General features: G+C 37.2%; 1 protein-coding gene across 3 annotated transcripts; it reads left to right on the top strand.

Moving 5' to 3' along the window:
- Positions 1 to 11552: 11552 nt before the first annotated feature.
- Positions 11553 to 26041, top strand: LOC135197272 (M-phase inducer phosphatase 2-like). Of its 3 annotated transcripts, none has more exons than XM_064224385.1 (7): positions 11553 to 12108; positions 21474 to 21703; positions 21998 to 22311; positions 22446 to 22576; positions 22917 to 23319; positions 23470 to 23767; positions 23943 to 26041. In XM_064224385.1, the coding sequence occupies exons 1-7, from the start codon at positions 12032 to 12034 to the stop codon at positions 24566 to 24568; spliced, it is 2079 nt and encodes a 692-aa protein (XP_064080455.1). In that variant the 5' UTR covers positions 11553 to 12031; the 3' UTR covers positions 24569 to 26041. The 3 variants fall into 3 exon arrangements, with proteins under 3 accessions (XP_064080455.1, XP_064080457.1, XP_064080456.1); XM_064224387.1 differs by lacking the exon at positions 11553 to 12108 and adding an exon at positions 18810 to 18905; XM_064224386.1 differs by lacking the exon at positions 11553 to 12108 and adding an exon at positions 19352 to 19582.
- The last annotated feature ends 806 nt before the right edge of the window (positions 26042 to 26847 follow it).

Here is a 26847-nt window from a genome sequence, read left to right as displayed (position 1 = left end):
CCGAACCAAGTAAGAGACTCTGGGAAAACATATGGAGCAATCCGGTATCACACAACAAACATGCAACATGGCTCCAGGAAGTCAAGGAAGAAGAAACAGGGAGAATAAAACAAAGATTCACAGACATCACGACAGACACAGTCAGACACCAACTAAAAGAAAATGCCAAACTGGAAAGCCCCAGGTCCCGATGAAGTCCATGGATACTGGCTCAAAAACTTCAAGGCCCTACACCCACGAATAGCAGAACAACTCCAGCATTGTATCTCAAATCACCAAGCACCCAAATGGATGACCACAGGAAGAACATCCTTTGTACAAAATGACAAGAGTAAGGGAAATATAGCCAGTAACTACAGGCCTATCACCTGCCTACCAATAATGTGGAAGTTACTAACAGGTATCATCAGTGAAAGGCTATACAAACTACCTAGAGGAGGAACAAACACCATCCCCCCCACCAACAGAAAGGCTGCAGAAGGAAGTGTAGGGGCACAAAAGACCAGCTCCTCATAGACAAAATGGTAATGAAGAACAGTAGGAGAAGGAAAAACCAACCTAAGCATGGCATGGATAGACTATAAGAAAGCCTTCGACATGATACCACACACATGGCTAATAGAATGCCTGAAAATATATGGGGCAGAGGAAAATACCATCAGCTTCCTCAAAAATACAATGCGCAACTGGAATACAATACTTACAAGCTCTGGAATAAGACTAGCAGAGGTTAATATCAGAGGGAGGGATCTTCCAGGGCGACTCACTGTCCCCACTACTCTTCGTAGTAGCCATGATTCCCTTGACAAAAGTACTACAGAAGATGGATGCCGGGTACCAACTCAAGAAAAGAGGCAACAGAATCAACCATCTGATGTTCATGGACGACATCAAGCTGTATGGTAAGAGCATCAAGGAAATAGATACCCTAATCCAGACTGTAAGGATTGTATCTGGGGACATCAGGATGGAGTTTGGAATAGAAAAATGCGCCTTAGTCAACATACAAAAAGGCAAAGTAACGAGAACTGAAGGGATAAGCTACCAGATGGGAGCAAACATCAAACACATAGATGAGACAGGATACAAATACCTGGGAATAATGGAAGGAGGAGATATAAACACCAAGAGATGAAGGACACGATCAGGAAAGAATATATGCAGAGACTCAAGGCGATACTCAAGTCAAAACTCAACGCCGGAAATATGATAAAAGCCATAAACACATGGGCAGTGCCAGTAATCAGATACAGCGCAGGAATAGTGGAATGGACGAAGGCAGAACTCCGCAGCATAGATCAGAAAACCAGGAAACATATGACAATACACAAAGCACTACACCCAAGAGCAAATACGGACAGACTATACATAACACGAAAGGAAGGAGGGAGAGGACTACTCAGTATAGAGGACTGCGTCAACATCGAAAACAGAGCACTGGGGCAATATCTGAAAACCAGTGAAGACGAGTGGCTAAAGAGTGCATGGAAGAAGGACTAATAAAAGCAGACGAAGACCCAGAAATATACAGAGACAGGGAGAAAAGACAGAAAGAGAAGACTGGCACAACAAACCAATGCACGGACAATACATGAGACAGACTAAAGAACTAGCCAGCGATGACAATTGGCAATGGCTACAGAGGGGAGAGGTAAAGAAGGAAACTGAAGGAATGATAACAGCGGCACAAGATCAGGCCCTAAGAACCAGATATGTTCAAAGTACGATAGACGGAAATAACATCTCTCCCATATGTAGGAAGTGCAATACGAAAAGTGAAACCATAAACCACATAGCAAGTGAATGCCCGGCACTTGCGCAGAACCAGTACAAAAAGAGGCATGATTCAGTAGCAAAAGCCCTCCACTGGAGCCTGTGCAAGAAACATCAGCTACCTTGCAGTAATAAGTGGTACGAGCACCAACCTGAAGGAGTGATAGAAAACGATCAGGCAAAGATCCTCTGGGACTATGGTATCAGAACGGATAGGGTGATACGTGCAAACAGACCAGACGTGACGTTGATTGACAAGGTCAAGAAGAAAGTATCACTCATTGATGTCGCAATACCATGGGACACCAGAGTTGAAGAGAAAGAGAGGAAAAATTGGATAAGTATCAAGATCTGAAAATAGAAATAAGAAGGATATGGGATATGCCAGTGGAAATCGTACCCATAATCATAGGAGCACTAGGCACGATCCCAAGATCCCTGAAAAGGAATCTAGAAAAACTAGAGGCTGAAGTAGCTCCGGGCCTCATGCAGAAGAGTGTGATCCTAGAAACGGCACACATAGTAAGAAGAGTGATGGACTCCTAAGGAGGCAGGATGCAACCCGGAACCCCACACTATAAATACCACCCAGTCGAATTGGAGAACTGTAATAGAGCAAAAAAAAAAAAAAAAATAAAAAAAAAAAAAATAATAATAATAATAATAATAATAGCATTGCGGCAAGATACGTTTACGTGTTGCTCTCTCTCTCTCTCTCTCTCTCTCTCTCTCTCTCTCTCTCTCTCTCTCTCTCACACAAACGCTGGATTAGGGAAACAAGAGCCTGGTGCAAGGCCTATAATCCCTACGGTGCAGCGACGGTCACGAATCGACCATCATCGTAAGAGAAACATTTATATACATTCAACACTTGTGGGAAAAAACTGAAATGAGAGGGACAGGACCTCGAAAAATACAGAATTAACGATGATTAGCTTGTTGTGATAATAATAATGACAAAGATCTACTTTTGCAATACACCCTAAAGCCAGTTTTCCTATAAGATCCCTTTATATCAACGGGGTCTGTGAGACGATATCCTTACTCAGCCTAGGGACAGGATGTTAATTTATACTGGCGTCCATTGATTTGAGGTTCGTGTTCTTAATTAATTCTGTGATTGATTAAACCGACAATAGTACCCAGTTATGTTTATCCACACCGGAAAGACCTCATTATAGCTATACCAAGGCAGTTGTGAATTTCCCCCCGCCCCCTCCCCCGGCGAGTGCGTCTAGTCTATAAGTCTCATATAGCGAGAGGAACAGTACCACACTCCTCCTAAAGACAATCAATAATCTAATGCTGTTTTAGATAAACCATAAGTACTCGAACAGCTAAAACAATCTGCATCCGTCAAGTATCTTAAAAGCAACGCCATAACAACAACAACAACAACAACAACGGAGTCACAGGGAACAAACATGCGTCTAGGCTTTCTTTGTTTCCACGAGTCTACTGCAGCAAAAGGTCAACCTTTGGCGCTGATGCTGCTGCTGCTGCCTCCTCCCCTCCTCCTCCTCCTCTGCGTTTGAATCTGGGGGGAAGGATTTCGCCCCTGGGTAAGCTGCCACAACCAGAATCCTACCCCCTACCCCCAACCCACAATCCCATCCTCCAATACCCTCTACACCTCCAGCAGATCCACGTCTGCACAAGGATGACAATGATGCTCTGTCGTGTCCTTAACTCCTTTCCATCCTTCGCCTCTCAAGTTTCGTAGGGCTACGCTTAACCAACATTACCAGAATCTAAAACTTCTCATCGTAAACATGTTAAGTAATCGCCAACAGCGACGATAATGGCAATAGGCGCAGCATTATTTAAAATATCACAAAATGCACCCTCCATGATGCTGGTACCATGATGCTAAGTTTCTGTGTATGTCCTCTTTCCTCACGCCCTTATGTCAAGTTCCTTCTTCTCCTTCTCTATCCCCAACACCTCCCAACCCCCATCCCCCTCCTACCCACCTCCAATCACCTTTTCATATATTTCCTAAATCAAGCAGGCAACCTAATTAAGGTATTCATTTTATTGCATGGTCTGTGAGTCGACCGAGTATTCAGGAGATAGGCCGAGTCATTTCAAACTTTCAATTTCCTCTCGGCGAAAATCTCGCTGCATAGCTAACTTCTCCGTTGCTTCCTTCTCTTACCCCTCCCTCCCATCTCCCTCTCTCCCTCGGTATTTTCTCTCCCTCCTCCCCCACATCAGGCCATATTGCAGCTTATGCTGTTGCCATCGCCTTCCGAGAGAGGATATTCTGTCGTAAAAGCGGGCGTGATAATCGGTCTACAAACAGATATGGGTCTAGCGATGAAACCAATATGGCGAACTTTCAAATTGATTCCATCAAGAAACATTTAGCATAATGGGCGTGAAATCAACTTTCAAGAAAGGGCACGAAGCATAGTGTATATATAGAGAGAGCCAATGGTCACTCAGCCGGGGAAACCAAGGTTCAAGGAGAACCATTCTAGGCGTGAATGACACCGACAGTCCTGAAAGGCTGTCTACGTATGTTGCCATGCCCGGTGCTACAGGTAGCACTAGACCTTGAATGCGCTATGCAGTTTTCAAAGTAACATACAATTAATGGAATCAAGCTTATAGTGGTGTTATATGGTGAATTCGGTTCCTCAGGGCCTACTAATGAAATATTTTTATCGTCACTAGACGTAGAATTGTGTATGTAAGGTTACGAGGCATTGTGAGAGTAAAATATATAACTATGTTTTGATAGCAGCCAATCTTATGATGAACACACCAACTGCTTCAAACCGAGCAATTCTATATATAAAATACTAAATTTAAGCTCAATAAAACTAAAACGTTTTCTAAAATCAAGAAACTGCAAAACTTTACTAAAGAAAATAAAAAATAAAATTTAAAAAAAACTAAACGTGCACCTAATTTGAGAGGATAAAAAAAGGATGTAAATTCAAGAAGAACACGGGTTTACGCTCTATACACATTATTATGATAATAGACACCAATGACTCGTTCGTATATTTATTAATTCATTTATTCGTCTATTTTTAGGTCAAAGAGACGTATTGAAACAAAGCAAGCTCATCCACAGGTCATGACTGCATGCATATCTCGGGAACTGTTGTGGTGGATGAGATTCAGATGAGGGTAGAAGTGGTTCATTATACATCTTTTTGGGGTTGTTTAATTACTTATATGCAAAGTAGGTCGAGAGGGGATGTTGGTACTTATACTACAGGCATGATGGATGATGCACAAGACGTATGATAATTGATTTTATGTGAATATTAGTAGCAAATTCTGGGTGAGTTTTTAATGGTGAGCGTTTAGGCCTACACGAAAGATTCCACGTTTCCAAACCCATTTTAGCATCGCAGCTGTAACTTCGAGAACAGTTCATCAAACGCCACACATCGCGCCCTCTTTTCCTCTCTTGGAAGCCCCTCCCCCCTTCTTTTAACCTCCCTCGACAACAAACCCCCGCCCCCCTATAATTCTCCCTCTCCCGGAGCGAGTCTGCTCGCCCCCCCCCCCTCCCCCCCCCCGTCCCCCTCCCCTCCCACAACCCACCTCCAGCGATTATAGTAACGGCTAACTCGTACCCGCGGTGCACTTGTTATTGTTGCATTTGCCCGGTTTTTTTTATGTTGTTCTTCTTCCCCCTTTGTTTCGCTGCTTCTACTTCTTGTTATTATTCTCTCCCAGTTTCCTTAGAGATAAAAGCATATTGTTCTTGTTGAAAGTGGTACTAAACCTTGCGTAAATGTACAGACGGAGGAGAAATGAGATGTCTATCAATGGAAACAAAAAGGGTTTCGTCCATTCCCAGCTTCGGGTTTGTTTATGCTCCGATAAGCGACAGGGCTTGAAGAGTTGCCAATTCGGGTAATTACCGCCATCTTGCTGCCTGCATCGGTCTCATTAGGACTCAATGCTTGATTTAATTGAGCATACGGGCCTTCAATAGCCTTTAAAAAAACATGCATTCAAAGGTCATCGTGCCTCTACTTCAAAGATTTGGATTATTGCATAACCAGCCCCCCTACATTCGCGTTCGTCCGGTTGTAGACTATAGACTCAGAGGCGTTAGGACGCTCGCAAGATGTAAGGTCTTATATTGGGCATTGTTAGTGTCATTAGATGCTATTCTTCTTAAAATGAATAAAAGTTCTCTTTGAAAAGACTGGATGATGAACATTGTTCCTTTCAAATTTATATATATACAAAAAGGACAGGTCGACGAGGCTAGAAGCACACCATGTAGTACTATTATACATAGAGTTCACTAAACTAAAGATTCAGCATCCTGTCTCCCAGTTATATAATAATGGCAGTGACTTTCATTTCTCTCTCTCTCTCTCTCTCTCTCTCTCTCTCTCTCTCTCTCTCTCTGGAATAAAAAACCTCTTGATGATGAGGTTTGCTGAAGTACTACGTTTTAAATGCAATGTCTTTTCCATACTTCGTGGAATATGCTGGATAAGAAATTCTTTTTGTTAAGGTGTTCTTAGTCCTAACCTGTTTCCAGAATTGTGAAGATGTTTATACAATATAAAATCGATAAAAGATTCATTTACAAGCATTTGAAACCCAGAAATTATACTGAGAAACTAAATTACTAATATATTTTCCTACGTGTTAGTCTAAAACTAGCTTTCGCGCAAGTTTTTGGTCCAAACATGAGTCTAACGCCGAGATGAACTTACCGGCTGTGTAGGCGTTGGTAAGCCCAGGAGAAATGGAGACAGCTTTCCGTTTGTGTTATCTCGCTGGACTGATAAGTTGTTTAAAAGACTAAAAAAAAAAAGAAAAAAAAAAAAGAAAAAAAAAAACGAATCCCGGTGGTATTTCTATTCAGTATGACTTCGAATCACAGCCTGTGGAAGAAAAAGGCGAGAGAATGATTGGTTAGTTTTATGTAATATGGCGTCGATATGATTATGGCAGCCGACGCGAAAATAAGTTTATTATAATTGATTTGGTTTAACAAATTAATCTGGGAAATTGTGGTGAGATGATACTGGAGATAAAAGGTTTTTATGGTATATTCTTATTCCAGAGCATCAATTAATAAAACATTAATAATTTAGACAAAATACCTTCACATACGCCTAAACATATCAATGTCACTTATAGGAAATTGTGTAACCAAGCTTATTTTGGACATTCTACACGAACTGAAAGGCAAAATAAACCGAAAACTACGAGCAAGTTGATTTATTAGAGCAAATATAACCTAAAATATTGTCTAAATTCAATGCTCGCGCCCCGCGGGCAGCTGAGAGAGCAACATGAGACCATATGAGCTGCACGTTGAGGCTAACGTGGAATACAAAGATTGAATTTAAATACCCACGATGCCTGTCTGACACTCTCTCTCTCTCTCTCGGGTGGCAGGGTTGCCATTCCGCAATGTCGACTTCAGGTTATATTTCTCTATATACTATTTACGCACTCGTATTTCTTAATATAAAGCAAGTCTAATTGTGAGGACAAAGCTGCTTTACATTTAGAATCGTCTATTAACAGGTAAAATGAGAGATAAGATCATATAAAATGAAATACACGATCCCCAAATCGAGCAAGAATTGCCAACATCACTCTTCATATTGCACAGTCAAGCAAACCAACACTAGACCTAATGGAATCGCTAGATGAACTTGAGCTATTCACGATACATTTGAACATAAGAAACTAAGATATTTGAAGACACTTGTTCATGAAGGTTGGAGGACACACCCTAGGCATCACAAGTAAATGGGAAATACCTGTTGCTCAACACGTGAAGATCGGAAGGCTATATTTAGCTGTTCACTATACCAGCTCACCTGAGAATTTGATGGTGTGCAAAGTTACAGTGAAACGTGATATGCTTTTAATGGAAAGACCAGAGTAACATATCGTCAGAATTATTATTATTATTATTATTATTATTATTATTATTATTATTATTATTATTATTATTATTATTATTATTATTCAGAAGATGAACCCTATTCATATGAAACAGGCCCACCAAAAGGGCCACTGACTTAAAATTCATAGCTTCCAAAGAATATTATGGTGTTCATTAGGAAGAGGCAGTAAGAAGTGGTCTCACTTATTAAAAAGAAAAAAATATATAAGTTAATAAATAGATAAAAATGTCTTAAAATGCAAGGAGTTTTCCCTTGAACTTACAAAGAAATTATTTATTTGACACAACAGGACGAACAAGAAACTTGACTGAAAATCAATTAACCTAAAATGAAGAAGAAGAAAGACAAGGCTAACTATTATACGCCCAACATCGGCCTAAAGATTCATAAAGATACGAGATTATTTTAAGATTTTTTTTTATGGCATCACGTACTCTTAAAACTTAATGGACTACTAATGACAAGTGAATCATTAGGGAAATCTCTGAATTATCCTAAGGGTAATTATTAAGTGCTACACTCACTCGTAACTCTCAACTGTCAAGTTTATCATTATATCTTAAAGTGGGCATGATACACTTTTTTTGTATTATTTAAAAAAAAGTATTTTAGTTAATGTTTTGATAAGGTTTGACATTTAGGCGTGTATACACACACACACACAAATAATATATATATATATATATATATATATATATATATATATATATATATATATATATATTATATATGCATATACACACATATAATATTTATTTATTTATTTGTCTATTTGCGTGCATGTGCATGTGATAGACAGACAACAAAATATATTTATTTTTATTTTCTTATTTATCAATTTGTTTTTATGTGTCTACTTGCCCATTATTTGTTTTCCTTCCCTATACTCTGTCGCCTTCAGCCTAAGCAAAGTAAAGCAAAGAGATTTTAATAATGGTATTTGTAATAAATAATATTAAAAGAAATGTTTTTTTTTTCATCTTGATGAGTAATAAAAAGTTATATTTTTCTCGGTATATTATAACAAATTGCAAAGTAAGTTTAACTTTAGTAAATAAGATATAAATGTCAAAATCTCGCCAAATAATAATAATAATAATAATAATAATAATAATAATAATAATAATAATAATAATAATAATAATAATAATTGCATTACACCCTATAATAGGTATTTCAGTCAGCTAATTATTTACACTAATTGCAAAAACATAAGCGCAACTTCCTATCCGGTTAGAGAGAGAGAGAGAGAGAGAGAGAGAGAGAGAGAGAGAGAGAGAGAGAGAGAGAGAGAGACTACCAACCGTCCATATAAGCCTAAGTTGTGTTGGCTTCGATAATACTTCGTACGTTCAGCCAAATAAGGTTCCTGACTCTCCAAGCATAGATTCTCTCTCTCTTTCTCTCTCTCTCTCTCAAGAACTGGAAACGTAGAGATAACCACGTGACCGCTGCTGCTGGTATGTCTCTAATGTCTCTTTCGTAATTACCAATTATCTCAGTAATGCTCTCTTGTATTATCTCGGTTTACCGATACGAAGCACTCTGCCTTCTCTTAGGCCTAGTCTCAATACGAAATCTAAATTTACCAGTGAAGTCGTTCTTAAAAGATAGTATTAACTCATAGGTCTACAGAAGACATAAGAATAGCGGAAATCAGTCTCACTGCTCTCTCCTAATATTCGATCCCACGAGGGAGAAACGAATTGGGACCCTGTAGGTCTAAGCACACACGCACATACATATCACGTGCACACGTGTGTATGAAAATGTGTACATGCTGTTCACATCCATATAAGGAATGAGTTATAGTGAACCTTATCTTAATCTATCGAGTTTCTTTAGTTTTTTTGCGAATTCTGAGGGTTCCAGAGCCAATAAATTCTGCCTCAATTCTAGGCAAGTGTTAAATTCCACGTTAATGCTTCATAGACCTAGGCCAGATTAGACAGAAGTGAATTCCAAGTCTACCAAAACAAACAACTTATGAAGGATTGAAAATATTGTTTCTCCATTTTATTGTCATAATGTTTATTGAGTGTATAACCGTTTCTAGTCCTAGCTATTTTTGTAGTGCGAGCGTATCTCTCAGGAAAAGTTACACTGGGAAATCCGTAGCAATTTTTATTGGTCTATTAGGTTTTTACGCCCTAGGAAGCTGTATAAATAAATACCCCACCTGCAATATATTACAATGCCTCTCAAAATGCATAGCTGACTCCCATCTTGAATTACCCATTTAGTTTCTCGTTCTAACCAAACTAAAATCATCTTCAACGTAGTTTTGGCGTTACATTAATATATAAAATAGATAGTCTCATGAGTCTACGGTTTTATTTTGCCATTGCAGAACCCTTACCCTTCTTGATAAAGGACATTTCGTGTTAGTTACCGTGCCATTGTCTTCGATGTCAGGAGCTGACAGCTTAGCATCTAAACAAAAGAAGGGTTGAAGCCCTAGACTCAGAGACTAGTCATACTATATATATACCAAGTTTTCCTTCAACCAATGCTTAAGAGGATTAAAGAAGGATTATCAGTGGGAGTGACCTAAATTGGCTTAACTGTGGATGGATCTCTTGGTATAAATACCACCTTTTCTGTAACTTTTCTCGTTCATCTACCTGAAGAGAGAGACAGCAGTCTCTGAAATAGGGTATTTTCTCTCTATATTTTGGCGTTTTATGGGCTCCTCTTATTAGATGGAATGGATATCCGATGGAATTCTGTTGTAACAGCGCATTTCTACCGGTCATACCAAGAATACGTTCAAGTTGTGTGTTTTTTTTTTAACAATGGTGTCAAGAAACATGTCTTTTGCCGTCGTATGTCTCGCATAAACCAGAAACGCAACCAATCCAACAGGACATTAGACTCCATGGCATAGCTTAACTGACGCTCTTAGGAAGCTGGAGGAATGAACCTTTCATTTAGTGCAAATCGCGTAGATTTTTTTTTACTGTTTCACATGGTCACGACGTAATTTCAAGATGAAACTATATAAGTCTAATGCCCATGGCAAAAGGCGTATATATCAGCAGCGTTCTATTCTCCTGGAAATGTTTGTGACTTCGGTCTGACTATACTCTATTTTTTTCCATCTGTCCATCCGCCTGTGGTGTTTGCGCATGGGAACACTGCACCTCGGGCTTTAAATAATATCCTATTTCGAATCTTAACGGTGTAATTCGCATACAGTAAATTATTAAAACACTTCTCAGTTGCAAATGTACACCCAGATATTCTTTTATTAACCTAAAACTTACACAAAGCGTAACTATTTACAGCCTGGGACGCAGTGTTACCAAGCGAAAACACAACAGGCGGATGGACAGATGGAAAAAAACAGAGTATAGAGACGAGAAAGTGAAGTTTCAGTCTAGAGACGAACACTTAGAGCTTTCGGTCTAACTAGAGAGAGAGAAAAAGAATAAAAAAGTTGATTTTCGGTCTAATTAAAGAAAGAAATAAGGGGGCCGAATTTTCGGTCTTATAAAAAACAAAATAAAAACAAAAAGCGAATTTTCGGTCTGACTAGAAACAAACCAAACAAAAAAAAAATGATTTTGCGGTCCAGTTAAAAAATAGAAAGTTACTTTTCTGTCTAATTAAAGACAAAAATTTTAATTTTCGGTCTTACCAGGAAAAAAAAAAATAATAATAATTCTTCGGTCTAGTTTAAAACCAAAAAAAATTACTTTTCTGTCCGATTAAAACAAAAAATGTTAATTTTCGGTCTAACTAGAGAGAGACGAAAAGAGAGAGTTTTCGAAACCATCCTGGAACTCCACAATCCTTGGAACCGTCTCCCGTTAGCGATCGCTTACCGCTGCAGTTCTGAAGTAGCCGTTGGCATAGTACTACTGTGTTGTTTATATATTTCAGCGCCTTTTGGCGCCTAGATTGTTTTTAAAACACGTTTTTTTCGTTTTACTTTTGTAAATAAGTGTTTTATAAGTTGATTTTAAGTTTGGTGATCGAATTGCTTGCCAGGAAAGCAAACTGCAAATACGGAGCGGTATACATCAGCCTAGGGTTTTCAAAAGTACCGATGGTTTCGTATTACAATACGTCAAACTTAGTGTATCAAAGCGCATATATAACTCATGAATAAAGAAATGTCCTAATTTCTTTTATATGTAAATAACTTTTGACAAATATTTTATCGGTTAATAAAGAGTGGATGTGTCATCTACGTGTTTTTTTAAATCTTACACCATGGGATAAACTGAATAAGAGGACTGGAGCAGAATTATGTATTAATGTACCAAGCGGTGTCGTCATGCTAAAGTGAACTTGAAAAGTAATTGTTTTCTCTCGACCAAATCCTGGATGTACACAACAAAATGGCGAGAAGGACGTCCATAAATATTCCTCCTATACGAAGCGTCTGCAGTTGGGAGCCCCAAGCGCTGGTTTTCGAGTGAGTAATGTCATAATATTAGCATAGGCCTAGGTTAACGGCACTTGTTTGAGTTGGTATTTAGTATTCAATGTTTTAAACGTGATATATGTATTGTCCATGCTTTGTTTTTTTTTTTTTTCTCTCTCTCTCTCGTGTCGTTTTGTTTTTTTTCCTTGTCATAGGTCTAGGGCAAAACATGCTTCTGTCTTTTACTCATGTCAAACTCTCTCTCTCTCTCTCTCTCTCTCTCTCTCTCAATTACCATAAACTTAAGAGACAGGTCGTGGGAAATACGATCTCGCGGCCTACGGGTAAATTTACCGAGTCAGGCGCACGTCCTTGAGGTCAGGTCAGGTCCAAAAGATTGTCCCTGGGGTAACCTGCTCCGGTTTGAACCCGATCTCTACCTCGTAAACAACTCTCAACAGAAGAGAAAGTTCAGCTTCGTTCAGTAGAGTTCATTTTCGCGGGCGTCTTTCTAGGTATGGAAAAACTTTCCTTTTCTTAGTGATTGACATTAGTTATGTCTAGCGTAAACGAAGCTTTATACTATTTCAGTATCTGGAATTGATTACAAGTACTTTGAAGAAAACTGACCGATAGATCACTAGAATCTAGGATGATATTGAACACTTCTTAGGCTAGTGAACGAGGCTTTTGGACATTCGCCGGCAGACTTGCCGGCCTGGGTCTAATTATGCAGATTACTTATCGCCGGAATAGGATGGGATATCAATGGGATGTGTGTTTCGGTATGACAAATTTTAGGGTAGGTACCTTTTGTATGCTGTTGGGTATCGAAACTGTCGTTTATTTTGAATGGTTACAGCTTGTAATCAAAGATATTTACGTGTATGTTTCCTCTGGTTTGCTGTTTTTTGTGTCATATAGGTCTAGGTCTATATTGCGAACGTGTAGTTTCCTCTGGTTTGCTGTTTTTCTCTCATATAGGTCTAGGTCGAAACTAAGACTTCGGCTCTCTCTCTCTCTCTCTCTCTCTCTCTCTCTCGTCTCCTCTCCCCCTCTCTCTCTCTCTTCTCTCTCTCACAGCCGGCCTCAAAGGATAGGGCGCCCGCGGTGACGCAAAACCACTTAATCGACAACAACAAACGAAACTGGAGTGGCGTCTCTGTTTGTTGTGCTCGGAGATCGCCTTTGTTTTAATAGCGTATTCTACAGCATTTTGAAAGTTGTTTTTGTGCGCGTTGCTTATTAATGAAAGCTTTTTGAGTATAACTTATTTGGTAGTACATTATCACGGGTTATTGGCCGGAAAGCAAACCCCGGTTATAGCCAACAGTTCTTGAGGACTGTAAATAAAAAGGTTGAGATTATATTACGACCCCTAAAACTCCTATGATATTATTGTTTTCGACTAAATTCGCTCATTTTGTCAAGGAGTTGGCTGCGAAGCCAATAGGCGGTGAAATCAATGTTTATATAGTACTATCGTGATTTCCAGGCTACTGCTCACACGCAGACCCACCAACAAAAACAAACATTAATGCTTGCTTCCTTAACCCGGGGCCATTGTTGGTTCATAAAGGAAGGAAAATCTCTCCACGCTTACAAGGAGAGGTCAAGCTGCCTCTCCTGAGAGAGAGAGAGAGAGAGAGAGAGAGAGAGAGAGAGAGAGGAAGGACGCGCTTGGTGATTGCACCATTCTCTCCCCACCTTACTGTTTGTTCTCTGGCTTTTAAATGTTAGCACGAAGGAGCAGCAGTCAGTGGCGTGGCCATTTTATAATTAAAGAGCTAATTTTATATATAATATATATATATATATATATATATATATATATATATATATATATATATATATATATATTATATATATATATATATATATATATATATATATAAACGGAAAATATCTTAAATATCAGGAAAACTGTAGAGTTTGACAATTTGTATTTCGTACGTGTTTTGTTTAGTACCTGGATAAAACTAAGAGGATCTTTCGTTTTATGGTTCATTCAATAGTAATATTCTTACAATTTTTACTTTAGCGAAGTTATATGCTCATTCGTACCTGGTTCTAAGGTGATGTATAAGGTCGAACACTTGAGCATATAACACTGGGCATTTGCATTAGGGATAGATAGGTCTAATTCTTGCAGCCAACTTATACTTTTAAGGAGTGTTAGACCTAACAATTGCACTTGGCGTCCTAAAGCGGAAATGCCTGGCGATCTCAGTCTACCGGTTTTAAACCGGCTCTCTCTCTCTCTCTCTCTCTCTCTCTCTCTCTCTCTCTTGGTGGTGTCAGGCTTCGAGGTACGATGTCAAATGGTTCCCCATAATTATTATACCTTATCATCGAGATATAAGTAAGAACTACCTTTTTATAGATAAAAGAAGTATAACTTTTGACTAAGTTAGAATTGAAAGCATCCATATCTAACCCCTTTAAGATGACAGGAATAAGTTAATTTGTTCGAATAACTAGTTGTAGTACCACGTCTGGTTGTTGGAAAACTGCGCAGAAAGTTATAACTCTTTAATGTTTGCTCGGAAGCCTGCCAGATGTTCAATTCTGAATGTTAATCCGTGTTTAGCTGGTCACTGTAGCTTTCTGTATAGGCCTATTTCCTGGTACATGTTGGTGTTGTACAGTATGATGATTCATGGGTCTTGTGTTTGTGATTAAGTAAATTTGATTTTTAAATTTTTTTAGTGGAATATTATCCATTTTCCAATTATATTAGGTTAGAGGTGTGTGTGATTTTCACGTAATTAAAATGTGCGTCCTCTGTGTTGGAAAACTAGCCGCAGAAAGTTCAAAAACTGGCTTTACTGATTTGCTCGGAAAGCGTGAGCAGATGCAATTTCTGAATGCTTTAAATGTGTGATATCCCGTGTTAAGTCTGGTCACTTTGGTAGACTTTCTGTAATAGGCCCTTTCCCTTGGTACAGTTGTTGTGTTGTACAGATATGATAGAATTGCATCGGGTCCTTTGTGTTTGCATGAATTAAGTAAATTTGATTTTTAAAATTTTTTGTAAGTGCATAGAATGTATCGCATATTTATCCAATTATATTAGGTTAGGTGTGTGTGTGATTTTCACGTAATTAAAATGTGCGTCCTCTGTGTGTGTGTGTGTGTTTGGTAGCGGGTAACCAGTAGTCTATAGGTACGAGATGAATTAAATTGTTCCAGAACACCAGTTAATTTCATTTATGAAATACTGGACATAACATAATTCTCTTAACTATTACTAAATATTGAACTCCTGTGATTAGTTATTTATCCTACTTACCCAAAAAGACTTTAATTATATGTAATTCACATAAAAATATTCTTCAACGCTAAACGTAATCCCCAAAGAATCAATTTTGATCGTTACATGTCCTACGGGAATAAGCTAAAGATAAAAAGAACTTCCCAGTAAAAATTTCTTTAGCGTAGAATTGAATTTAGCGTCCAAAGCAGAGCCAAGAAATCATATACTCAAATAGGAAGGAGGTATAGACGAAAACTTAAAATTTTCAGATCAAGGTCTGAGAGTGATCTTGTGCAAAGTGGTCTACTAGACCTAGACGAATCGACCAAAGATCTCCATATGTACACATACATATAATTTTCGCAGGTTCTTAAATAAAGACAATTGCCTCGATCTTGACAAAACTAACGACATTCTAGTCTGCTGTTACATCTATCAGTTCGTGATAGAGCTATAGTAGATTTTTAGCAGTGTTACATATATTCCTCGATTCTGTCAATTCGCCGAGGTATGTTACTCTTAGACTGTGATCATTTTGGGCTGTTCATTCTATCAATTAATAGAAAGTAGCCTATCTAGACATTTAAGTGGCAACTTGTGTCCATCAAAAACATGTGTGAAAACTTAATGAATTAATGATAAGTTTAATTGTTAAAAAAAAAATTAGATAATATTATACAAAGCTTGGGTGCGACTTACTGTCAACCCAAAAGCACAGCCTTTGAAATGGCCTATAGGATAATGATTTTTAAAATTAAGCTGGCTATATGCCATCTGCAGCTCTTGCACCAGGGTAGGCCGTACACTTTGAAATGGCTCCCAGATTATAGGTTTTATAATTGCATGGTTACCTTTCACTTATTAACTTTTAATTATTTTTTTTTTACTTTTTATTCTTAACTTTTCCACAAATGATGTCATCCAGTATTTTTACAAGTCGGTAGAATATCCATTTTTTTCCGTACAGTCAAAATTCGTTTCATTTTCAGTTACTAAATTTTTTTATAGTGTTTTTTTGTGTGTTCGTGAGGACTATGGACATCACTGCTAGGTCTACAGTGTATTTCTATATATTTCAAAATGCTATTTAGTTTCGGGTTTCCTTCTTAAATATTGAATCAAATTTTATTTTCGTGGATTTTTGTCTTCAGGAAAAATAATAAATAAATAATAAATAAACTAATAATTATTCATAAAAAATCATCATTAACCATTAATAATAATTATTAATTAAATAATTAAATGAATAATTGAATAATTAAATAGTTAAATGAATAGTTGAATAATTAAGTAATTTTTAAATTATTAAATAAATTATAAATAATTAATTAGTAATATTAATTAATACTATTTCCTGCAAAAATATGGCCAGCCACAAAATTCTGCATGTTGCATTTATAAACCCCCGTTGCATTTAATTCCAGATAAGGTGACCTATCTGGTTATAGGTGGAGATTATTTTTTTTTTTTTATTGAGCTGGCCTTTTGCCAGCACGGGCTCTTGCTCATAGAGCAGCAGCCCGTAGGGTGGGTGGGGGGAAACAGCCCAGGTGAACAATTCCCGCCTTGCCATACTCTGCTCAACTAAGCGTTCCCTATATTTTCATCATTAATAGCATAATTCCCCTTGGGCGTAAATTATTCTCTAGGTCAAGTGAACTTGCCATGAAAGGAATTTGTGATATATGCGAATTTTGCCTCACTAGATGATTGCCTTATCTGGAACCTTTTTTTAACAAGAGGTATTACAAATGCAATATGCAGAATCGTCGTCATATTTCTGCGTATATGTAATAGGCTGGGTTTACTGACCGAAATGTAAAATATATAGGCTTAGAATTTTTTCAAGTGCACTTTAAGGAGAATATTTAACTGCTTATATCTACATGCACACACATTATATATACATATCTAATAAAAGGAGCCCTTAAAAACGCCAAAATATAGAAAATAAGTGCTATATTTCAGAGACTACTGCTCTCTCTCTCTCTCTCTTCAGGTAGGTAAAATTACCTACCTGAAGAGAGAAAGCGACAGCCGTCTCTGAAATACAGCACGACTTTAAATATTATTGCGTCTTTATGGGCTCCTTTTATTAGATGGAATTCTGTTGTAGCAGAACATTTTACGAGTTATATATATATATATATATATATATATATATATATATATATATATATATATATAAATTATATATATATATATATCATATATCTATATATATATATATATATATATATAATATATATATAATATATAGATATATATATATATATATATATATATATATATATATATATATATATTATATATATATATTATATATATTATATATAGATATATCTATATATATATATATATATATATGTATATATATATAATATATATATATATATATATATATATATATATATATATATATATATATATATATATATAGTTTGAACATACACAAGAGAGGAAGCACTCTACGGACTGAAAGGTTCTTAATTCGCGAATTCCAATTCATCCACTTGCTTTGTATATCCTTAACTGACTTAATACCTGTTAAGTGTTATATATTACAGGTATAAACCCCAGGTGAATGCACCTTTTAAGCTTTACAAGGATTAGGTCTTAATTTTATTGTGTGTGTATATATATATATATATATATATATATATATATATATATATATATATATATATATATTGCATACGAAGTACGTTCACGTATCAGTTTCCGAAGAAGTCCCATTGTTTATACCAAGTAATTTTACGAAAAACTCATATAAACGACAAAACATGATTATAAATTACTAAAAATTAAAAAATTACTATAGAAACATTAATAAACAACTTCACTCTGAATAAATAACGTAAGAAAAAAAAAACTCGAAAATACATCCCGAAGTTCTGTTAAGATTTAATCCCAAGAAAACCTGATTTTCAAATTTGCCGCTGAAATTGATCAGCTGTTGCACAAGGGCATTGCCTCTCGCGAGCGCGCGAGTTGCCAAGTGTTGCAATTGACATCTGTTCGATGTTATTACATTTTTATCAAATTTCTTTTGACGTTTAGACTTCTAGGTTTCCTCGTGCAATTTCACTGGGATAATATTGTATTTCGAAGTTATATATAAAGCTACAATAAGCTTTGCTAACATATTTTAATCAATTAGGTCGGTTTAGATAACCGAGGTTTTGTTAATTTTTAATCCTGGAAAATTATTTTAATACTGACGAGACTAGACAAGTGAACAGTTAACTTTTGTAGGTAATTTAGAGTAGACAGAGAGCTGCCTGCGCACGATACACATTCTTCATACTCTTCCAAGTTAATAAGAGAGAGAGAGAAAGAGGGATTACCCCCTGCACACACTCCCAGCCCCTCAAGTCGAGCCAACCAATCAGCTGTCAGCAGACGGCGCGCTTGGAAAACCTCAGGGCGATATTTACATCGAATAGTCGGTCGCTAGAACGCACCTTTAGGCACCTTCACTAAGTTCACTTACCTTCGGGACCTTGAGTTGTGCAGACGTGCTTGGATTTTGTTTATAAATTGTGCTTAGAAAATATATCTTTATTTTCGTAAACAAGCTATGATATTTTTAGTAAGTCCCCAGTGTGAGCATATATACTTTCTTACTAATGATTATTAATTTTCTTTAGGTGAATCGATTTTATAACTTGTGCACTTAGCTTTATTTTGAGATTTTTCATTCGTAGGTTATTACATTTTTTTGATTACGAATTAACTACAAGAATACTTACTGGGATAAGTTCATTGTCCTTCCGAAACCACCGCCTGTGTTAGAACGCATCTAAGATGGCAGACGACACTCGATGAGGATCTCGTCAAAAATGTATTTACCAAAATAAGGCTGAAGAAAAGTGATAAATCAAACGAGATATGGACAGTCAGATGTTAAATTACGATTTAGAAACAATGGCGGCAGCCACAACCTTCGAAAACGACCTGAAAATGCAGAAATAGCGTGAAAAGTAAACGGCGTACCTCGTTCCCAAAATGGCCGTACCCAACAGGGCGGCAGATGTGAATTAGCGTCTCAGTTTGCTACAGACAGGCTGGGTGGGAGGGTGCGAGCCTGATTCCCTCCCTTCTTTTTGACTTCAGCCCTCCCCACAAAAACCAAATCTAAATTCTTTCCATCATGAAGTGCTAGAAAATTATTAAGTCTCATTCTCTCGACATCAAGTTTCGCAAACAATTGGACTTTATTTCGGAATATAATTCGTGTAAATTTACTGAAAATTTGTTTTTAAAAAGGTAAATTGAGTGAAGCCCGAACGAGGGTAGTGTATAGTACGTGTGTGTGATGCATGTCTGAAAATACGTGATTTTTTAATACGTATAAGCTGTATTACGTGTTTGTTTAGTGGCTGTTTGAAATATGCATTTAATTCATTGTTAAGTGGTGTTTATAATGTGTTTAATATAAAGCTAAAATGGTCTACCAGAAGCCCAGGCTATTCCCATTTTTACCGAATGAAATAGCCCGGGCTATTGTTTACGTTTTACTGAGGAAGCTTTATTGTTTACATTTTAAGCAAGAAGCTTTTTTTACATGGTGGTTTAAAATCTAGACTCTAATTAATAACAGCCTACGATCAACTACATGATAAAAAGTTATCTAGAAAGTGCATCGGGTACATCTAAAAAAAACTGATGATTAAGATTTTTGTTACTTTGGGGAGGAAACAAGGGTCCAATTTATGTAGCTTTGCCTTATATTGTGGCCCCCTGTATTTATCGATTTATGCAGATGGATATTACCTTTTGAGATTGTGTATACAGTGGTGGAAATGTATTATGAATATTCCTAGCAATGACCTGTATTTTATAAGTACTAGTAGCAATGACCTGCATTTTAAAAGTACCCCTAGCATGGCCTGTATTTTATAAGTACTCCTAGCAGTGCCCTGTATTCCATAAGTACTCCCAGCAATGATCTGAATTTTAAATCTAAAGCTTCAGATTTTGTTTTGTGGGTTTTTTAAACTATCCCGAATTATTTAGGCCTTAAATTTTGCCGGCAAAAATATAAAACTTAAATATTTGGAATGTTCTTTATGGTAGATTGTAATGAAAAAGGCCTCGTCTAGTCCCTGTTGGTTAGGATATGGTAAACTTTTAGGAATTCCGTTCTTAAGGTAGCTACCCTTGGCTTACACCATGTATGCTAGGTTAGGCTATAACCTAAAGATATCGCTGTTTATTTTTTTATTTACTTTTTTTTTTTACGAAATAAGATGTTTAACAATGAGTTTTAGCACCTGAACAAAATTTAAATCAGGAAATCTGTAAGAACAAATTTTTTCCCGACCCTGAACTACCCTAGGCCTAACCTACCATGTCCTGTACAGCCAGACAATGGCCTAGGCCTACTTTGTGCTTCATATTTGTATTTATTTTATATGAAAAATTGAGCATACTAGTTTGCAATAATTTCATGATGAAAATGCAATTTCCCTCTTCGCCATAGGTAGGCCAACATAGCATTCTTCTTGTAGCCATGTTGCAAGTATCTTGATACTTTTGTGGTAGTGCTGATTGTTGCATTATGAAATTTGCAAGTTTCAGCTTAATAGTTAATGAAAGTGGAATAGGCTTTGCTTAGGTTATTGGTTTGTATCCTAGTTTAGTTGCAATGTAAATTAGGTTAGCTAGTCCTCATGACTCAAATTGTTTAGCCAATTCTCTATTTAGCAAAGAAAATGGGGTATGATAGTATTTGTAAGATTGTAGTTCCGGATATTTTTACATCTTGCTTATATGAAGATTTGTAGACCTACCTCAGTAGATTTTTTTTTAGTCTTGTAGTGTTAACCTTAAATTACATTATAAGGAATATTAGCTATTGTAAGGAGGACATTACATTAGAAAATAGCCCATCATATACTTCTTATGGTTAACAAGAAAAAATTAATGTATTAATTTGTGGTTCTGTTTTTCTCACAGAGTTCCTTACATAAGTTGCTGTATCATTGTTAAGACCATTGTGCAGTATGTAGATAAGATGTTTTATATTTTGTAGGCAATACGTACATCAAGAAATCAATGTTTGCAAGCTTTACTAAGGGTATTTTTGTTGGAATTTGTAATATCTCTAAAAACTAATTAATTTTATTAATCACATAATTGTAATTTCCTTTTGCAGAGATAAGAAAATGAGCAATAGAGAGATGTTGTACCGTTCTGTCCTACAGCAAGGCACCGCTGCTTCAACTGAATCCCCATCCTTGCCAACAAGAGACTTGTCTCCAATGTCAAGTCTAGCCCTAAGCTTTCACAATGCTGCCCCTTTCTCCAACTCTACCCCAAGACGAAAACTCTCGCTTAGTTCATCCACTTCAGATTCTTCGTTCAGTTCCTGCGAGTTATCGTTCGGTAGGTGAATGCTTTGCAGTTCGTGTTTTTTATAAAAATTTATGATTGCAGGAATATTTCCTGCCTTTCGTTTGTATTTTTCCTTATTTTCGTGTCTTTTATGATAATGGCCACATTTTGTTTGCATTTACATCCATCTCTAAGGTACTAAACGTGGCACCCAGTTTACTCATACATTTGTAGTTGCTGGTAATTTTCAGTTTAACTGTATGATAAACATATGTATTGAAAAATTTTCTTTGTGGCTTATCATCAGTGATTTCTATCTAAAATTAAGATTTTTTGTCTCTGAAGGTAAATCTCAGGAAAATAGGAGCTTTGAGGAACAGGGAAACACAATGCTGATGTCACCCACCCACAAGAAAATAATCCGCGAGAAGGAGCAGTTTGCCTCCCCTCGCAGTGAAGAAACTTCAATGATGTCTCCACCTGCTGTGAGCCTTTTGTCGCCTTCAAGAAAGATGATGGCTCGCGATAAGGAAAACTTCCCCTCCCCCTACTTCTCACCTTCGCATTCAACTCACATTCCTCATCGGCCGCGTTCCTCCCCACTGCAAGATGTCCAGAATACTGTGAACAGAAACCTTACCTTTAGCCCTATGAAGAAGGTATGGTACTTGACTCCATTTCAGTTGGCAACATCTTCCGTGACATAGTCTGGACTATTTTGTTACATGCATATGAGTCAAATGTGTTCTGTCATTTGATGATTAATGAATGAAAACCTGGTTATGCGTTACAGAGACTGCAGATGATTTCTCCCACCAAGTTGGTCCTGTCGTCACCCCGCAAACCCTCCCCTCCAGACGACTTTGATACAAATTCTCAAGATAGTGGTTACTCAGAGAGTGGGAAGAAGGTGGATGATAAATGGTAAGATTGTTGTCTGAAGTTTTTTTCATTTTTAAAATGCCATAAATTTGTCCATGGGTCGATAAAAATGAAGGACAAAAATATATTTGATTCGGTATATATTTTTTTTATACATGATTTAATCTATTTTTCATTTCAGTAGTTTATGTAGTTGTATTTTTAGCATAATTCTTTTATTTTTTGGTTTATGGCAGTAATTAGATTGAACTGCTTCGTGTGGTTTTGTCATTATTTTCCCAGTCCTTTGGTATTTTGAATTTCGAATTGTGCCTGGCTCATTCAATTATTTATTTATTTTTATTATTTTATTTATTTATTTATTTTTTTCTTTTTGTTGCAGTTTCAGTGTCCCGGTGAGTGTTGCTCCACGCAAGCTGAATTTAGACTTGTCCCCGCCGAAGGTGAGGTCTTTGGTATCTCCATCAAAAATCTCAACGTGCACCACAACCACTACAACTCTGATGGCATCGACACCTGTGACATCAGGGACTTCAACGCCAAGTGGTGATGAAAATCGGAAACCCTCAAGGAAGTTCTCTTTAAACAAGGGGGATGAGGAAGATAGCATGCTCATGGATTTGCTCAACGACAGTCCAAACAAAGCGGACCAGCCTCTAGGTTTTGCCAATCTCTTGTCAGCTCCTATCCAGAAAGAGTCCACCCCTTTCGATAATTCATACCAATGGCGGCCTACCATCAAGCGATGCCTCTCAATGGTGGATATAACACCAACATCGTCTAGAGTGAGTTGAATGTTGTTATTTCGTTAAATGGTATTGGTGCCTGTTTTGCAAAAAGTTTCCGAATATGTTTCCAGTTGGTTTTAAGATGAGCTGTGTTTGATTGACACTTTACACTTGAGTATTTGTAAAGTAATTCAACAAATTTTCCAGGTTGAATCCATGACATCTGGTGAGCGAATGAGTCAGTCAAGATATGGTCGTTTTAAACGGCCAGAAGCTCCAGTTGATCTGTCAGGCTTTGTTGAGTTCAAAAAAAGAAGGGAGGATTCCGACCGAACCATCTCTCCCTTAAGTTCAGCCACTCCTACTACTGCTGTTGGTTCATCTCCTCTCACACAGAGACAGGTTTCTGCACCTGAGCCTAAAACTGAAGAAGTGCCAAAGCCCAAAATTGTTCGCTCCCATTCTGAAAGTCATGTGTCCATCATGAAGGCTTTGAATAAATGTTGTAAGTATAATAATATTTGTTTGGCTGTAGTATAGACTTGAATTTTGAAATAGTGTTCAAGCCATGGCACATTTTTTATTTTATATTACATTTTTTTTAATGTACTTAGGCAGTACCAGTACTATATTCATTTATGCAGTTTACCAGCATTCATGATTTTTGTATCTCTTTCTAGCCAACCACAACGGTGAGCTCACAGGGGATTTCTCCAAACCTATAGCCTTGCCCACCATAGAAGGAGGAAAGCATCCAGATCTGAAGGCAATCAGTGTGGACACAATGGCAGATTTGTTGAAGGGTAAATACTCAGAACAGATTGCCTCCTTCAAGATTTTGGACTGCAGATATCCTTATGAGTACGAAGGTGGCCACATAGCTGGTGCAGAAATGTTCCATCACCCCAAGATGATCATCGACCATTTAATGGCTCAGGAGGGAGCACCTATCATCGGCAAGGAAGGAACTCCACGCCACGTCCTCATCTTCCATTGCGAGTTCTCTGCCGAGAGAGGTCCCAAGGCGCAGAGGCTGCTGCGAGAAACGGACAGGGCGACGAACAAGGAACATTACCCGGCCCTGCATTTTCCCGAGACCTACTTATTAGAAGGCGGTTACAAGGCATTCTTTGAGAAATATCCGGAGCTGTGCACACCCAAATGCTACGTACGCATGTTAGACTCAAATCATGCCGAAGACCTGAAACACTTTAGAGGGAAGAGCAAATCGTGGCAGGCAGAGAACAAGCAATCAAAGTGCAGAAATACTTTACCAAGAACTGGATTGAAGAGGTTGGGTTTATGATGATTGTCAGTGTTATAGGTTTCTCTCTTTCTCCACTTGTACAGCATTAAGGCGTGCAATATGTTCCCGTATCTTTTGTTGTGTACAGAGATTTTTTTTTTTTAGTCCAGGTCTGGTTATCTTCGGTAATATGCATTGCCATGTAATGTGGCATTAATTGTAGGTTTAGTTGAATACCAAAGGATTAATTTATATATGTAAATATTTTTTTTTTTTTTTTGTCATAGATGTTTTAGAGCACTATGGATACCATCTGGACTTGATTTTGTTGATTATTTTTCTCTTGTTTTCCATCCACATACTTAGCAGCACTTTGGTAAGGTTTTGTGATTTTTTCTCCCCCGTTTTGTGCATTGGTTTAGTCGTAAATCTCTGGCCCACTATGCTTTCACTGCCATTCAGTTTGTGTAATTACTGATATAGCCCAGAGTAAATTTTTGTATTGTCCACTTGAGAATGCTTGTTAAAACCTCATGGGTACAGTTGGGTGTTATTGCAGAATATGAAATATGTTTTCAGGATCTGCAGTTGAGATGGAATAATTGTATATTCTCTCACAACTAATTTGTACCTCGTGGAGACTTGCATAGGATTCTGGACACCTGTCATGGCCTAATAATAACTCATCTTTTATATATTCCAATGCAAGTCTGTGATATATTACACATCAGCTTATAGAGACGGTAGTTCAAGAATTGTTTTTCCGTGCCTAATTGATTCTATTTCGAAATGGAAGCGTACTGTATCTTGCTGGATACGTTTATATTGCTCATTTTGTTTTTAATATATTTTACCAGTGAAATAGTGTTGTGTTGTGTGTAACTGTGTAAGTTGTACTTACTGTGCTAGTGTTTACGAGAATAGAGTTGTCATCGGAATTTGATTTTCTATTTGAAATTCTGACACTCAGAAGTTCAGTCATTTTGGATGTGTTAAAAGAAAATTCTTGTTATATTTATTTTAATCATGAGGACACTTGCAATCTTCATGGTGGAGTTGTTTTCATTGTGAGGTTTGGTTGCTTTCAATTTGCTTAACGCATGACAACTGTAATCTGTGTAACTGCTAGGCTTCGCCGCCAAAAAATTTTGAAAATTTTCCTAGAGATCTCGGTGTCACCTGACATCAACAAACAATATTACATATCAGAAGGGGCCAGAAGCAGAAATGAAGACAGCATATCTCTCTCACTCTCTCTTCTCTCTCTCTCTCTCTCTTGTTTATTCCAGTCGTGTTATGTTTTCACCCTCCCGAATGACTTTTGTTTTCAATTTTTTCCTCTTATCCTGGAGACTGCAAGAATTTCAATATTTTTGTTAATGGTATAACATGGGGTTGAATATTATTATGTACAGATTTCATTATTACACATCTCTCTAGTCCTGTGTTAGGGTTCTTGAACCCAAAAGCTCTTTTTTTGGAATTTTTTTTTTCTTTCATGTGTACTGTTCACAATAATACAACCAATTTTAATGAGTGTTTTTTCCTTTTACCCTTTACGTGTGGTTTTTTTAAGTTTTATTTTATTTTTTTTTTTTTTTATGAAATAGCAAAAATATTTGGATTTAAAATAAATGTTAGTAGGTCAAACCTAACAGTTAAGTATAACATAAGTTATACTTAAAAGTTAGTTGGTCAAACCTTACTTGAATATACTTAAAAGTTAGTAGGCCAAACCTAACAGTCATACTTAAATATACTCAACAGTTATAAAGTTAGTAGGTCTAACCTAACAGTTATACTTAAATATATATACTTAATATTTCTAACAACAGTTATACTTAAAAGTTACTAGGGCTAAACCAGCGGCTATTCTTAAATTAAATATGCTTAAGATTGTAGGCTTACTATATATTTTCACACTCAAAACTTGGTTTCCCACTTAAAATAATTCTGGTCATTATAATCACTTCATCACACCGCCTCAGTGGCGTGACCGGTATGGTCTTGGCCTGCCACCTCGGTGGCCGCGAGTTCGATTCTCTGTCATTCCACTGAGGGGTTAGAGATGTGTATTTCTGGTGATGGAAGTTCACTTTCGACGTGGTTCGTAAGTCACGTAAAGCCGTTGGTCCCATTGGTGAATAACCACTGGTTGGTTCCATGCAACGTAAACCACCATACAAACAAGCAAGGTTGTTGACAATGGTTAGCCAAATTGGCTACCTAAACTATGCAATAGGTGAAGTTGCTGTATACGGAATAATCCCTTTCAGAAAGCTCATTATTGAACGGCTCAGTGCCTCCTTTGCCTAAATTAAGTGTACAGTGTGTTGAGA

The sequence above is a fragment of the Macrobrachium nipponense genome, chromosome 18 (genome assembly GCF_015104395.2).
Source record: "Macrobrachium nipponense isolate FS-2020 chromosome 18, ASM1510439v2, whole genome shotgun sequence".
NCBI classification, from domain to species: domain Eukaryota; kingdom Metazoa; phylum Arthropoda; class Malacostraca; order Decapoda; family Palaemonidae; genus Macrobrachium; species Macrobrachium nipponense.
The sequence above is the reverse complement of the archived record's forward strand: the minus strand, read 5'-3'. Positions and strand labels throughout refer to the sequence as shown.